Genomic DNA, 17,461 nt, shown 5'->3' with positions numbered 1-17,461 from the left:
TGAAGTTGCAATCTAATAGCTAATTACATAGACACTATATACTATATTGAATATGAAACTTTCCAAAGGAAAAACACATTGTGCATGCATTTTTAAATTAAAAATCCGACATTTTTGTTAAGAATAGACACAAAATTTCAACAAGTTCTATATACAAATATTAACGGCTTCATAAGTCACGTTTAAGGTAAGAATTTCTGTATTTTATATTGTAGAACTAAACACGAATAATTAATAATGAATAATCCTAATAATTAGTATGAGATTGTGAAATCGTAAGAGTTGGCTTGTACAAAACTGTACAACTTTTATTCCCATAAAGAAAAAGAATCAAAGAACAATATTATTATGATTTTCCTACATTTAACTCCTTATCCAAATCTAGGGGTGTAATGGTATGAAATGTTCACGGAACTATAACTTCATAAAAAAATACTGCGGTATCAAGATGCCTTGCTAAAATGATCAGAATAATACAGCAACGAGTCGTCTAACTTGATGATGGCCCAGGATGTGATGATGGGGCATTTTTCTGGATGAATAAATAAATACATTTGAAATTATTAAATTATAATACATAGGCCTATATATATATATATATATATATATATATATATATATATATATATATATATATGTATAAAAACTCCCCTTGTCATCTTGTTCTCCCCTTTTATGATAACATTAAAACCACAAATTTTTCTACAGTTTTGCATCTACATCTCTATGATCCTTGCATATTTTCACACAATATAAAGATTTACATTCAAGATAAAAGCATAATTTCTATCATTTTTGGGATACGCTGTTTGTCTTGCACATCCACAAGTGTCTGACTGACTTGTGTCTGACTGGCAAGTTTCTAAAAAACTTTAAACTGTTTAGATGAAGTAGACTTACCACTTCACTGATGTTCACATTTCATGGCGTTGTTGCACTCATGGGTGATCTTGTTGAGCTGCGATGGTTATTAAATTCCACCATACAAAAAGTGCAAAATGAAAAATTGTACATAATTTACGAGTTGGCTATTTCGTATGGTCTCGCACAATGTTGTTCGCATAAACTCGTACAACTTCATCACGTGCAAATTCCCGGATTTCTAATGTGAAGCGCGAGTTCCGCGCACGAGGCGTTAAGGACATACTTATTAATATTATGCTCTAATGCAAACCCCTTATCTAAACTCAACCAATCAGTAGAGTGTGTAAACATGATAGGAAGCTGTTGTGAGTGACAGAAGCAAGTAATTGTCACATATTAGATGGCGTCGCTCGGATCTTGATCAGCTCCGATTCCAATCACACTTTCTTTTTGACAAAGTTTACAAATTGGATAGCCATCAACACTGATGATGCCTTGTGGGTCTTTTAAATAACCATAATATTCCCACACTGCGGACTTCAGCTGTTTGGCAGAGGGAAATAAAGGTTCAGGCTTTGACATTTCAGTGCGCTGCGTTCTCTCTGCTGTGCAGTTCACACGTGTGGCTTTTAAAATGAAGTGACGGTTCAGTGAAACAGGAGATGTACGTCGCAATTTAGAGATTTATTTTATCAAGTTTATATGATGCTGTGTGAATGTAGCTGATTCTCTCTTAAATTAACTGATTTACAATGGAAACTTTCATTCCTTTACTTGTATTTTAGAGATAAACAAAAATCAAAGTAATACCGTGAATGCAATACCGTGAATTATAAATGTCAACGGTTTGATAACCATATCTTTCTAAAACTGTGGTATAGCATGAAACCGTGACACTGTTACATCCCTACCAAACCTAAAGCTAATCATAAAGTCTAACCCCTTACCTAACACTAAACTTTAAACCATACCATGATTTTTCTAGGAAAATTACTGTTGTGTACCACAGAACAAAGAAACATTGGGGTTTTAAACAAGCGTTCTTTCGGTTTCTCCTTAATTTAACCCCTAATCCAAACCCCAAACCTAAACCTAACCATGAAGTTTAATGCCTCACCCAAACCCTAAACCTAAACTAAACCATGATTTTTTAAAGAAAATTACTGTTGTGTTCCACGGAAGGAAGAATACATTGCGTTGGATGGAACGATATGAAAGATGTGCATTACAGGTTATTGACATACATCATTTATTTGTATTGCATAAATGGATTGAGTAACAAAATATGATCACAGACGTTTCCTTTCTTACAATAAAGTGTTGGATTGGAGGCTCGCTAAAATTTGATGCCTGTATTGTATCGATGTGAAGTTCTGTTTGTTTATTGGTTGGTCTCTATATGGGAATAAATGTCATACTTTATACAAAATCTTATGATTTTGCCATCTCTTATGAATTATTACGAGTTCTCATGAGACTATTTTGGTAAGTCTCTTCAAGTAATGTTAATCACAGACCTTATTTCATACATACATTGAAACTGCAATTCTAAAAGCCCATTGGGCATTCCCGAAACAACCCATGGATCTAAAATGCAAACTCTCTTCCGGGTTTTAGGACTGAACAGCACTATTGATCTACACTCTCAAGAACAGAGGGCTCTTTGATGTTGTTTTAATTTTTCTTGTTATTGAACATTTTTACTCGTCAAAGACCAAAGAAATGCGCTTAGTGTACACCTGTTTTCACCTGCTAAGTATAGATTCGTAGCCATGCTGGATAAATGAATTTACCTCAGATAACTTCAGCCACTAGGAACTACTACCTACTCTAATCCAATTTCCCCACCAGCCCACATCAAAATGCTCAATCTTTTCTCTTTTTGCATTGTGCATTTCAGTCTGTTACAGAGTAAATAATGCAACCGGTTTCTCAGGACATGTATGGACTGCTCCCCATAACCTTGTGTAGCCAGACTTTTGTATTGCAGCATTAAGTCTGGTCCAGTTTGCAGCTTATTCTGGCCACATAGACAGGAAGAGATATATAGCATCCAAACGCTGTTTGTTTTGTTTTTATATGCCGTTTAGGAGCGGGTAATCTGAAATAGATTATAACACAATCATTTTAAAATAATACATACTGTATGTGTACATACTTTTTGATCCAAATTTATGTCTATCCAAAAGCAATAACTGATTATTTGATTATATTATAAGTTAATTCAGAAAACAAAGCACAATATACAGTTTTGCTCGTGGATATCTAACTTGCTACTAAATGTTTTAAACAAAGTTCAGAGGTGAAATTTCCACTATGTGGCATTAAAAGAGTACATTTTTCTCCTAAACAGATCAGGTTTTTAAGGTGAATGATCTATTGAGTTTTAAATCAACAAAACCAACCTTTCTACCCTAAACCTTAAACCTCAACCTAACAGATTGTGTTATAAAAAGGAAATGTGAGATGAAAAACGCAATTGCTGAAGCAACCATGTCACTTTTTGGTGCTTCTATGACACTTTCGACTCATGTGTCGACTTGCGAGCTCTTCAGGACTTGTACTCTGGTCCCATGCATCGCAAGTGCAATGCTCTATCATTTGAGCTGCCACGCAATTTGATCACATCTGAACAAGCTCATAAATTTAGTTGGTCATGTAATGCAAACATTAAAATGTAGAAGACTTGCACTATACTAAAAGTATTTTAATGTCATTCTAAAGCATTGTGAGGCACAGGATGAAAATTAAGTGTTTATGAACTGACAATCTGCTGTTTTACATGTAATTTGTGTGAAAGGTAATAAAAGTCAATGTTGTTGTAGCGCCTCTATTGTTAATTTTACCAGGAAACTGCCACGATACAATGAGTGATGCAAAAATCATTTTACAAATATGTAGGTATGCATTTTTATGAGACCAGGTAGAAGAAATTAGAGGCAGACCAATATATGAGTTTTACCGATAAATCGGTGCCGATAGTTGCCTTTTGCCGATTTCTATTTTTTTATTTGGGATTAACAGTCAAGTGGGGATTTTCTGTATTATAAACCTTTCATAATTGACAATATTCATTCATATTTTTATCCTCACTTCAGTGCATATTTTATTATTTTGATTAGATAATCAAGTTTTGAAGTGAGGGCCTGCAAATAAAAATGCGAGTAGATGGAAACGTGCCCCGTCAGTAAATACATTGTGTCTCCAGCTTCATATCTTATTATTAATAAGAAACCTTATTCCTCATTAAACCTCTGGTGAAATACATATAATATATACAAAACCCTTCATCTGGCGAATATATTGACTTTATTCAGCCCGCCACTTTTCAGCACTACACGCTTCCATGTTTTGTCTCTTACCTTCCGGTTTGATTTGAAGCTACTGAGAAGAGTCGATCAAAATGGCTTCTAGGTGAATTCCAAATGAAAGTGAGCTTCCCTATGCCCTACTCCCTCCGAAGGGCTGAGCCCTTGAAGTGGGAACTCTGAAGGGAGCACGGCACTCACGCCGCATGTATGGCCATTTGGAACACCCTTGATGAAGGGAGTAAAGAAAGACATATGTCGCTTCCACTTTATCTTCACCAGAAACGTTACCATGATGACGCAGCACAGCTGTTCTAACAACAGGAATCTCTTATTTATTGCAGTTAGTTTGTTGTTGCAAATAAATATACTTTTTGTAATATTTATTTTTTCAAACATTGCCTTTTGAGCCTTATTTAAAATTGCTTATTGTAATATATCTGTACATAAATGTATATAAAATACATGAATGAATGTTTCTGAAAGTTATTTGGTGCACGAGAGGTCTTAATAATAAATAAATAATAATAAACCACAGGGTTTAGACTAGCCTACAGGAAAAATGGACCCTGATTTTGGAGCATCTCTCTGCTTATAGATGTAAACCGCGGAGGAGGAGAAGTATCCGTTATAAAAGGGCTATAGCGCTTACCTGAGTGCTTGAATATGTAATATGTTCTGATCGACAACCTTGCTTTAAAATATAACCCAAGGACACGCCATCCAGGGTCACGTGATCATAAATGGTAAAATTACTTCCTCGAAGTGACCATCGCATGTACCCTTCGCTAACAGCCTTGTGGAAAAGCCCTCCTTGGAGGACTTAAGTTGCCCACTTTTGTTTGGAACACCCCTTCGTGTGGTGTCCCCTTCCCGCACTGCCCTTCAAGGGTGCAAAAACGCCGTTTGGAATTCGCCCCTATATTGCAACCACAAGACCGGAAGTTCAAAGACAAAATTTTCAAGATGGCTGCGTGCTAGTTTTTCTGGTGCGTAAAGTCAATAGGCAATAAAAAGCTTCAAATGGTAAATACTTAAATATAGAGCATTGTAACTGCGTGCCCTTACTCCAGGAAACTGCCTAAAAGCCAGCCAAGCAAACTGGGACTGACGATCAGAAGGTCAGTGAAGGGACTGTTAGTGTGTCGTCTGAGATGACCGCAAATACAGCAGGCTCCCTGCCTCTAAATCCCTGCCTTCTACCCCTTGACAACATGTGATGCAAAGCACATGTGTAGGAAGGGCTTGTATAAATCTTTCAGTGACACCAGAGTGATGTGGTGGCTGCTTGTTTGGTGCTGCAAACAAACAGTTTTTGCAAGATTACTCCATTTGGCGTAATATACTGCCGTCTTACTTAGAACCTATATTATTTGTTTGTTGCCCTGGAGTAGTACAATTTGAATGAACTGAATCTTGAATGTTGACAAAAGTATCACTTAAAGGGATAGTACACCCAAAATGAAAATTCTGCCAAAAATTACTCACCCTCATTTTTGTCCAGTGGAAATTCATACTTCAGTTTCATTTGACATTTACATAGATTTTAGGTTAAACCCATAATTACAAATCTGATATCTAATATCTATTTCACCACATATGATATAAAAGGTAGGCCAATATAAAAATGTATGATATAAAAAAGTCACATTCTTGCACATACTGAATACGCAACAACATATATTTCAAAATACAAATAATGTACCATATATTTTCCTAAATCATAGTTTAATATAATCTAATTTGAATAGGCTATGTAGCCTACATATATGCCCAAATATACAGTATGAACTATGCTTTTATTTGTATGTTCATTGCCATATATCAGATTTTTGTATGGGAAAGCAGATGAAATACCTCTTATATTACACTGTTAATAAGCATACAATACATTTATTTTTGTCTGTTCATATTAATTGACTATTAAATCAAGTCAAATCAAAGACTCATCAAGTTTATGCATTGTATTACAATAATTATTATTTTTAAATTGCTTCAAAAACAATACAGTAATACAGCAACAAGCATATTTCATGTCTGTTTTGTATTTTAAACCCATATGACGTTCTTTCTTCCGTGGAACACAAAAGGAAATGTTAGGCACAATGTTAGGGGACTGAACCTCAGTTACCATCACTTTTATTTTATGAAACAAAGATGTGATGAAAGTGTGAAACATTTTGCTTAAAAGTGCTGAGCGATTTTAGCCATTCTAGAACTTCCAGCTGACTAGCCGTTGAATAAGCCATGCCCGCTTTTTCCAAAACCCGCACTTCAAAGACACGTGCACACACACAGACGTTGTGCTGGAGCAGATGGAGTAGGACAACATACCGGCACTTATACGAGCATATAAGGGCTGCCCTGTGAATGAGCACAATGCATGACAGGTAGAAAGACTTATGATTGGCTAAACAAAGGATCTGACAGCAGCCCAGCTGTTTACAGAACCTAGCGCTGTTACAGAGACAGGTCTGATATTTCATGGCACCTTTTTCAGTAATATCTGACAGGTAACAGGGATATTTTCTGCATGTCATTTCATAAAAATAAAAAAAAAAAATACAAATCGCTTATAGAACCTTTAACATCTTAACATTGTTTGAAATGACATGGGTGTGAGTAAATGATGACTGAATTTTAATTTCTGGGTGAACTGCCTCTTTAAAGAAAGTGTCAGAGAATGCATTTGTGAAAGCACAGCAATACATTATGCTGAAGACTGAGTAGTTGAATAGATTACAGAATAATAGCACTTGTGTTCTTTGCATGTGGTAGCAAAATATTCTGTTGTGAAATTCTCTCATGGTGTGCACTTCCTTTAAATTCATGTTTCAACACTGCAAGTGCATAGAGGACTTTTGATATTTTACTGCCCATGAGGTGAGCAGGGAATATTAGATACTTAGAAAATACTTTCTCCTATCCCAGCTTAATGAGCAGTGACAATTATAAGCAGAGACTATTTAGCCCAAGACAGAGCAACTGGTATTAAAATGAATGGGAGAAACTGGAACGCCCAATATGTCGAATGTAGAAAAGGAAGTCCCGCCTTAAAGGTAAAAGAGTCAATCAACTTTTAGATACAGATATCGCCTGGCAGTCATCTCGAGAACCTGCACGCACATTAGCTGGACCAACCTGAAAAATAGCGTTTTTTTAGCATGATATGAGCTATCATATCACAATTTATGATACCATTGTTGTCAGATATACAATTGTGCTCAAAAGTTTGCATACTGTTGGAGAATTGGTAATATACTATGTACCATTTTTAAAGAAAACATGAGTGAGCAGGCAAAACACATTTATTTTATTTTTATGGGATACATTTTCAACTGTAGGTTATAACAGAATGGCACAATCTTAAAACAAAACATGGCAACAAAGAAAAAAATGAAATGACCCCTGTTCAAAAGTCTGCATACCCTTAATTCGTAATACTGTGTATTGCCCCCTTTAGCATCAATGACAGTGTGCAGTCTTTTGTAATAGTTGTCTATGAGGCCTCAAATTCCTGCAGGTGGCATAGCTGCCCATTCGTCTTGGCAAAATGCCTCCAGGTCATGCAAAGTCTTTGGTCGTCTTGCATGAACCACACGTTTGAGATCTCCCCAGAGTGGCTGGATGATATTAAGGTCAGGAGACTGTGATGGCCACTCCAGAACCATCACCTTTTTCTGCTGTAACCACTGGAGGGTCAACTTGGCCTTGTGCTTAGGGTCATTGTCGTGCTGGAAAGTCCAAGAGCATCCCATGCGCAGCTTTCGTGCAGAAGAATGAAAATTGTATGCCAGTATTTTCTGATAACATGCTGCATTCCTCTTGCCATCAGTTTTCACAAGATTCCCCGTGCCTTTAGAGCTTACACACCCCCAAAACATCAGTGAGCCACCACCATGCTTCACAGTGGGGATGGTATTCTTTTCACTATAGGCCTTGTTGACCCCTCTCCAAACATAGCGCTTATGGTTGTGACCGTAAAGCTCTATTTTGGTCTCATCACTCCAAATTACAGTGTGCCAGAAGCTTTGAGGCATGTCAAGGTGTTGTCAGGAATATTGTAACCGGGCTTTTTTGTGGCATTGGTGCAGTAAAGGCTTCTTTCTGGAAACTCGACCATGCAGCTCATTTTTGTTCAAGTATCATCGTATTGTGCTTCTTGAAACAACAACACCATCTTTTTCCAGAGCAGCCTGTATTTCTCCTGAGGTTACCTGTGGGTTTTTCTTTGTATCCTGAACAATTCTTCTGGCAGTTGTGGCGGAAATCTTTCTTGGTCTACCTGACCTTGGCTTGGTAACAAGAGATCCCTGAATTTTCTACTTCTTAATAAGTGATTGAACAGTACTGACTGGCATTTTCAAGGCTTTGGATATCTTTTTATATCCTTTTCCATCTTTATAAAGATCCATTACCTTGTTACACAGGTCTTTTGACAGTTCTTTTCTGCTCCCCTTGGCTCAGTATCTAGCCTGCTCAGTGCATCCACGTGAGAGGTAACAAACTCATTGACTATTTATACACAGACACTTATTGCAATTTAAAAAGCCACAGGTGTGGGAAATTAACCTTTAATTGCCATTTAAACCTTTGTGTTTTACCTTGTGTGTCTGTAACAAGGCCAAACATTCAAGAGTATGTAAACCTTTGATCAGGGCCATTTGGGTGATTTCTGTTATCATTATGATTTAAAAAGGAGCCAAACAACTATGTAATAATAAATGGCTTCATATGATCACTATCCTTAAATAAAAGACAGTTTTTGCATGATCAGTCATATTTTCAAAATCAATGCCAAAATTTCTCAATTTCTGCCAGGGTATGCAAACTTTTGAGCACAACTGTAACTGCTGATTTGAAATATGTTCTTTAATTATAATCTTGATCTTGACCAGCCGCTTTGGAGATTTTGGTTTTTCCCCATTTAAGTAGATAGGAGCTGTACTTTTATGCCGCTCGTATACATAGAAAATTGCTGCCGAGTGTTCCAAAGATGGCTGCCAAGTGGACTGACTTGCCTTGAAAGGGACTTTATGTCTTCATAAGTCACCAAAAAAATTATAAATATGTTACCACTGTGGCACTATCAAAGCATTGCTCTGCTTGTTTGAGCATCTTACACAGATTAGGACATGGTTGAACATTAGACTTCTGGCCTTTGTAGCATCACTATTACAATTACTACAATGGTTAACATTAACTTTGAAGTCTGCAAAACTAGAGATGTTGAAAGGCTAAGGTCTTAGGGCTGACTGGATTTATCTTCAGAAAGTTCTAAGAAGGTCTTAGTTTGCTCATGGTTTTAATGGTCTTTGCCTGAGGTCAGTTTTCTGAATCGGAAGAATCAATGCATGCATCTTTTTAAATGTGGCATGCCAGAAGTAGCTGATCAGGGAATATATTCATTTAAAGTGATTTAAAAGACATTGATATCAGAAGAGTCTGGTGCTAGTGAAGCGTATTATACACATCAAGTGTTTTCTTTACTTTTTGATGAGGAATCTTTTATTTTTCACAAGCAAATTGTCTTCAGCATCTTTTAGTTTTTACGGCAATTTTGATGTCTTGGTGTCTCATTCCATTGTAACACACACTGGCCTTTTCTTTTAGGAGTCATGTCTGAAGGAATCACATTTTCCTTGATCTTTAGGGATAAGTTTATTGTACTATGAAAATATACTGTAATTTTCAGAACTTCTTGCCCAGTGAAAAAAAGAGCATTTATTGAAACAAAGCTGCAAAACTGGCTCTATATGCACACTTTTGCAAACATTAGACAGACTTGAATACATCTGATGAAAATTTTTTTATTTTTGTGTGAAATATCCCTTAACACCAGGTTAATTTTGTGCCATCATACCATCTCTAACCCATTTAATTTTAATGCATTACATGCTCGAAAAGCGTTGAAATGTTTCCATCGAATGTTTCTGCTCATTTCTTTATTTTTCTCTCTATGAATTGAACTGTTGTCACCTTGTCGGTCTGACTGACAGCATGAATTGTCTGCACTCTGTTCTCTCGCGCACCTGTCAGACACTGATGGACCAGCACTTTGTCAGCAAGAATTACCTTTTAACATGACAGCTGGCATCTCCTCTGAGCACACGAAATAAGGATGTGCAAGATATTGATCAATACTGACCTGCTACAATGACCCCAGTGTTGAGGGAGATTAAGTTTTTTAAAAACAATGTGATATTGTCTATTTTTGGATAATCCAGCGAATTAAACAGTTGAAAATAAAAGGTACTTCGTGTCATTTGATTATTTTCTCTTTTTTGTTTGGAACTTGATGGATGCAAACCAAGAGTATTTTTAACAAACCCAAGGATCGGCCACATTATACCGACTCACCATTGACCAATAGCATTGGCTACAGCATGTTTGCTTTCCACTGTAGCGCGGCCGGAAGCATGTTGCATCAGCAGTGTGGGAGACCCAGGTTGGGTCCCAGGAAACCAGGAAGTCATTGAGTTTGCATAATCAGTGATAAGCGTGATTCTGAGGTTGCAGTTTTCCCTCTAACATCACATTTTTACACCATTGATGGTTAGGTTTAGGTTTGGGGTTTGGGTTGGGGGATTCAGTTTATAAAATATGCAGTCCTCCTCACTGCATTACAGCCTGTACATTTGAAAACGACTCGCTTCACAACTTTGGCGCCCGTCCGTGGATATTTCACCTGGAAAATGGATTTCACACATGCCCATACATCCAACAACACTAATTGCTTTCACCACTGGGGCAATGTTTTGCATTTCAGTAAGCACAGACCGATTTTAGCTTAAGAAAAGTCAGCCTGCTGTTTCTGATTTCACTATGATCAGTCTGAAAACTGCCCTCCAAGACAGATATAGATTTGAGACAGATAGCAATCTGATTACTCAAGCAAAAAAATAGTGCAGGAATTGAAGATCAGATATAAAGTATATCCTTTTTTTGGAGACACATTTAAGTGGCTAAGTGTGAAAGGAATATGCATACCTAATCGGATAGCTATCTGATCAGTAAAAACGCATGAAGTGACTAAGTGTAAATACCCTTATAGATGTATATACGGCCGATATATAGATATATAAATAGCTGATACATGAATACCCGTGACCGCACTTTAGTTTAATTATGCAGTAATCCGGCAAGGTGTGACGTTGTTCGGCAACCTTAAACAACTAGACTTCGCTTCACGTTGTGTCAAACATCAAGTTCAAATAACACGTTTTTCCTTGTCTTGACTTGCTTGGGACACGTCCCACTCTGTATTTGGACATTACTCATCTTTGTTGGTCTAAGTTGTAAATATAGTAAAGCAGTCCTGCTTACTGAAAGCTCCTTAACTGTCTATGTGGTATAGCAAAATTTGTACTAGGAAAAACATTTCAACTGAAGCAGAGTATATTCCTCTTATACCATCCATCCCTAAATGCAAAGTTCAGTGTATCTGGATATTTATTATCTGGATACACAACTATGCGCACTGGATATGTGAATGTTTAAAGATGAAGTGTTAGCAGCACCAAACAGAATTGAAAAAAATAATGGCTGTTTTCAAACAAGTCTCAAACCCTCCCATCTGAAGTCCCGCCCCAAACTTACACCATTTGTTGAGTCAGTGTTGCTGTATTGGGTTGGTCAAAAATTTTCAAACAGAGCAATGTTTTGATTGTGCCAGAGACCACAGTGCTACACTTTTTGTGGGAATCAACCTACAGTTGGTATACATATAGGTATTTCTCCATATTACTGTAAGTTGAGATAGGAGGATATTTCAACAAATTGTCACCTTTATTTTGCATATTTCAGAGTGTTTTATTTATGTTCACACCTCTTCACGTTCACAGATCACCTCTGTCTAAATATCCTCTTTCTAACCATGTGGGGGATTTGAGTGACATGAAAGAAAAATCTCTTTTTTGTTTTCAGTGAGCTATTTTGCGGGGATTGTTGGTATTCCTGCATTTAACAAAGACGATTAGCCTCAGGAAAGCTGCAGCCGTTCTGCTCCCACCCACCGTTGTTATATGACGCACAGCCATTAAATCTTTGATTTAAACGGAGAACTGGATGATGTGATATCTCTCCAGCTCTATGAACTGTTCTCTGTGCAGCTGTGCAAAAAGTATTACATGATCAGGATCTGTGTATGTTTTTAGTGTTAAAGCTGATGTATCTAATGTTTTACATGTTAAAATTCTTAGTTTAATATCCAGAGTTAACTACAGCATAAGTAAGCCATTCATAGGTTGAGCCACAGTATGACTTCCCTTTTACAAAAAATCGAAAGTTCTGACAAACTTGCGCAAATTTCCCACTAATTATTTTCACAAGCAAATGAGCTTGCGATTCGCCACAAATGTTTGCCAGAAGTTTGAAGCTCTTCACCGGTAGTGGTGAACCTGCAGCAAACCTTTGGTGACAATAAAGAGTTTGCCGCAAAGCTTGTTTGCATGTGAAAGTAATGAGTGGCGAATTTGCGGGAAATTGGCAGCAAGTTTGCCAGAACTCTCAATTTTTGTAAGGTTCTGGCGCTATCAAAACCTTGTTCTGTGTATTTGAGTGACCCGTCCAACTCGAAACAGCAACATTAGACTTAACCAATCATGTCAGTTTTGTGTGGGACTATATGTTTGTACAACCAATATAAGACAGGGGGACTTTTCTGGAATCTGTTTGAAAACTGATTATTTTTGCAATTATGTTTGGTGACGCTAGTGGTGCAGAAATGACACACTTCAGCTTTAACTAGAAGGAGGGACCTGAGCCATATCTAGTGACATATATATCATGCTGGCACTTTAGATTTGGGTCAATAAGTAACCATCTAGCAATTAGTTCATTTGGAATACCCTGAAACGTCATCAAACACAGACAACACTTGAGTCTCGCAGATTACGGGTTTAAAGATGACACAATATACTTGTGTAAATACATATATAAATGTAGTATAAGTAACCTTACATTCACATTAAATCAATATCACACGAGCAGTAGTGCTGTATGGCCCTACATCAGTATGGCTGTAAATAGGCCAGGCCGAATGCTGCAGTTAATCACAGCCGTGCTGATTAAGGGCCATACAGCAGGGTTGCGAGTGTGATATTGCTTTTATACAACAGTTCAAAGAACAAATAATTAAAAAAATAAGGAAAAACTAAGGACTGCCACATCAAAAAGCATTTGTGCATGGAACTCCTTTCTTACGGCATGGATCAGGATCTGCCACTGCTAAACAAGATGCGCACATGCCTCTGTTTCTTATTCAAAAGTGTCACTTTACAACTGGTAACAATGACTTGGGCTGTTTCTTAGAGGTTATTGGAGAAACAAGAATATATGTGTGTGTGTGTGTGTGTGTGTGTGTGTTTGAGAGAGAGATAGAGAGAGAGTGAGAGAGAGCTATTGAACTTGTGCGATTTCCTGCATCTGTTGCGACTCCCAAGCAGTAGTGTGGTGTTAGTCAGCTTGCTGAAGATAATAGAATACTGGTCAAATACATTGTATTTTCTCTGTGTAAAAATAGCCGTATGAGTAGGGGTCCCCCCTGAGTATTTCTGGTAGCCGGTGCACAAGAGTCATTCACTATAGAAACCGTTTTCTCCTCCGCCATGTTGAATATTTATAACTCCTTCCAGTGCGGAATCTCTGGTAAAAGGTAAGCGCCTTGAGTATGTTTTTGATTACTCCGCCTGCTGTGTCTCTCAGCTGTGATAAGTCTAAATGCTGAAGCTGTTAGTTTAACTGTATTTCCCAGCTGTAGTAGTGTAGTAGTAATCCGAGCAATCATGGAGTGAGGGACAATTGTGACAAAACACAAGTGGAGTGATACAAATAGTGAAGAGTCAAAGTGCTAACGTTCTGAGACTTTAGTACTCATGGAACAGCTCTCGTCCAAACAGATTCGAGGACCAGAACTAACTGTTGTATAAATATATATAATTTTATACAATACATCCATGTGTATTCTTATAACAATTGTGTTGTCATATATTTAAATCAATATATTTCTCCAGACTTGTAACACGCAAGTTAAATGACTGTTGCTTTTTAATGTAAAAAAATAAAGGCTATTTGGTTATTTTATAATAAGTGTGTCTTCTTATCACCTTTTGTTATGAAAATGGATGTAACGGTGCACTTTGTACTCGCTTACAACCACATGGAAAGCACACCTGTTGTGAATTAGGCATAATTAAAGTGGCAGTGTCTTAAACCCCTTTTGTTTATTTTATTTTAGCGTTTATTTTAGCCAAACTACGTCAGTACTTTTATGGTTCGCAATGACTGGTCTGGTGGGTAAATTTCCCTCTCCAATTACTGTGAAGTGATGTATCAATATACATTTATTCCCTATGCCGTTTGGAGTGCCCTTCCATATAAACATATACACTCCCTTTGGATTGGAATCTCACTTAAGATGACTGAATACCGTCCACTTCGCAGGCTACAATTGGTCAATTGGAATGCACCTATAGATTTTTGCACAGGCAGGCACCAATCTAGCTTTTTATATTATTAGATGATCATGTTAAGGTCCAGAATGCTCATGAATTACTTTCAACTGTGCTTTACAAAAGCCACACCCTCTATTTCCCCTGCTCATGTTTGACATAATGAAGTCTGTTGGGCCACTTTTAAAGCAAAAACCTTCTCCAATGAATTGTTATTATGAATTATAATTGTTATTACAGAGAGGACAATTTATGATGCAGTAAACTATGGGGAATGTGAGACGGAAAGAGGGTTAGTGATACAGCTAATACAATACAGTGATAATTAATGGTAATAAAGCCTCATTTTCTAAAGTGGGTCTAAATTTCAGTCCCTGAAGCACAATCACAGTTCTCTTTATCTCCGTTGGTAATGCTTCTGTGACATTTTTTATTTTTTATTTATTAAGCTGCATTTATTTATAACTACATTTATAGCTTTTTTAATGCTTCCTTGCTGAAGAAAAAAAACATCTGGTTTGCTGGTCTTAGCTAGTTATAGGTGGCTAAAGTTGGTCTCTCAGACCAAGTTGTTCTTCAGGTGGTCAACATGGTCTCCAGCTGGTTTGAGCTGGTTTGCTGGTCTTAGCTGGTCTCTCCCAGCCTGGCCAGCTCAAAAGTGCCCAAAACCCCAATAAAGTCCGTCAGCAGACCAGCCTGACTTGGCCGAGAGTCAGCTAAGACCAGCAAACCAGTTTTGGTTTGTCTAGATAATAATAATAATTGATAAGTATTGGTCTTATATTAATCCTTGATTTTTATAGCCATAAATAATGTTGCACTATGTTTAGAAATGTTTGCTATCAAGAATCGCTTCGATTTTGTTGCATTTGTCATGATCACAAAATTAGAGCTAATTGTGAGGTTGTTTGAGATGCATATCCTCTTCTTCATTTGGAGCAAAATACTGATGCCAGTACTAAAAGCAGCAGGTACTGAGCTGTGATTAAGACTTAATTAATTTTGATGGATTAATCCCTCCACGTTCAAATACTTAACCAAAACAACACTTAGATTACCAACCTCCTGTTGTTCCAAACCTGTATGCTCTTATTTTGTCTGTGGAATGCAAAAGGAGATGTTTTAAAAGCAATCTTCATGAATATTCATTCATTGTGACCACATCTGTCAAGCTCCAAGAAGGCATCATTAAAACAATGTAAAAGTAGTCCATGCAGCTATGCACTATATATATATATATATATATATATATATATATATATATATATATATATATATATATATATATATATATGTATGTATATATACTGTATATGTTTTATTAATCCATACAATATGTGTGAAGTCGTTATTCACTGACAATATTCCCTTCTGTTGCAACTCTAAAAGCACATTCTCCATTCCACATATTTGAACTGGTGTGCCTACACGATTATGCATACACATTCGAGAACCAATGCCGCTTGGTGTCAGTGATGTCAAACCTGGTGCAATGTGTACAAACGATTCATTTTTTAATCTTAAGGTGAATTCAAATGAGATTTCAGAACTTTTGACAGAGGGAAAAATGATCAGTTAAAAACAAGTTAAATTCTGGTACTGCATTCAGTGAATTTGCACTTAGACATTGTTGTCTTACTTGTAGTGTGTTCTTGTCCACAGGTCCATGGGGCAGGTGTATGGGCAGCGAGTGCGGTCCAGGAGGGAGTCAAAGCCGGGCTGTGTGGTGCGCTCACATGGAGGGCTGGACCACCCTTCATACCAACTGCCTTCAGTCCACACGACCAGCCAATCAGCAGAGCTGCTTCCGTGTATGTGACTGGCATAAGGACCTTTACGACTGGCGACGGGGTCCGTGGAACCAGTGTGTTCCCATATCCTTGCGGACTGGTGCTGGGCACACAGGCGTATGCTCGCAGGGCGAAGAGGGCATCCAAACTCGGGAGGTAAACTGTGCGCTTAAAGCGGATGAGTCGCCGGCTGACGATGCCATCTGTGAGTACTTTGAACCCAAACCCCGACAGGAACAGGCCTGTCTCATCCCGTGCCCTCAGAACTGTGTGGTGACCGAGTTCACCCCTTGGACCACATGCTCCAAAACATGTGGGCTGGGCCTGCAAAACCGCATTCGCTCCGTGGTAGCTCCACCACTTTTCGGCGGGCTTCCTTGCCCCAATCTGACAGAGTTCCACACGTGTGCGCCGAGAGCTTGTGAAGGCAGAGAAACAGTGTTTAATTTGAGGGTGGGCGGATGGAGCGAGTGCAAACTGCCCTCTTCATCTCCAACATCACCACCAGAGTCCTCTGGCACCCCTGCGCGTCCCGTTCGCCAGGCCCGATGGCGCAAAGGCAAAGAGAGGAAGGGAAACAGAGACCCGGAGATGTACGAGCTCATCAAGAACAAACGCAACCGCAACCGGTTGAACCGACCAGAGGGCGACCTCTGGAATATCGAAGTTGGCTACCAGTCTCGACAAGTGGTTTGTGTTCATCGAAATGGGAGTATGGTATCACTCAGGTGAGTAGCTTTTCTCAGGCAGTTCACAAGTTTATTTTGACCTGAATGAAAATGAGGTTGTGAGACATGGAAGTGCAATTCATTCAATATATCATACTATCTTAAAGGGATACATTAGGAACCAGACTAAAATGGCCCGTACCGGCACAGTAAAACTGAAAATTTGCAAAGGGTGGCATAAAGGGACAATTTTTGTACCTTTGTTAAAGGGGTCATGACACAAGGAATACAATTTTCCTTGATCTTTTAACAAACAAGAAGTCGTTGTACCATAAAAACATACTGTAAGTTTCAGAACTCAAAACTTCCTCCAAACTGCA

The 17,461-nt window shown here is 38.0% G+C and overlaps 1 protein-coding gene across 1 annotated transcript in view; it reads left to right on the top strand.

Moving 5' to 3' along the window:
- LOC127453247 (thrombospondin type-1 domain-containing protein 7A-like) overlaps window positions 1-17,461 on the top strand; it is a 173,482-nt gene that overhangs the window by 48,736 nt on the left and 107,285 nt on the right. The window contains exon 2 of the mRNA XM_051719495.1: window positions 16,286-17,141. Within this exon, the coding sequence (XP_051575455.1) occupies window positions 16,286-17,141 (856 nt within the window). The remainder of the gene's footprint in view (window positions 1-16,285; window positions 17,142-17,461) is intronic.

This window comes from Myxocyprinus asiaticus, chromosome 15 (genome assembly GCF_019703515.2).
Source record: "Myxocyprinus asiaticus isolate MX2 ecotype Aquarium Trade chromosome 15, UBuf_Myxa_2, whole genome shotgun sequence".
In the NCBI taxonomy this organism is placed as follows: domain Eukaryota; kingdom Metazoa; phylum Chordata; class Actinopteri; order Cypriniformes; family Catostomidae; genus Myxocyprinus; species Myxocyprinus asiaticus.
This window is presented reverse-complemented; position numbering and strand designations above follow the sequence as displayed.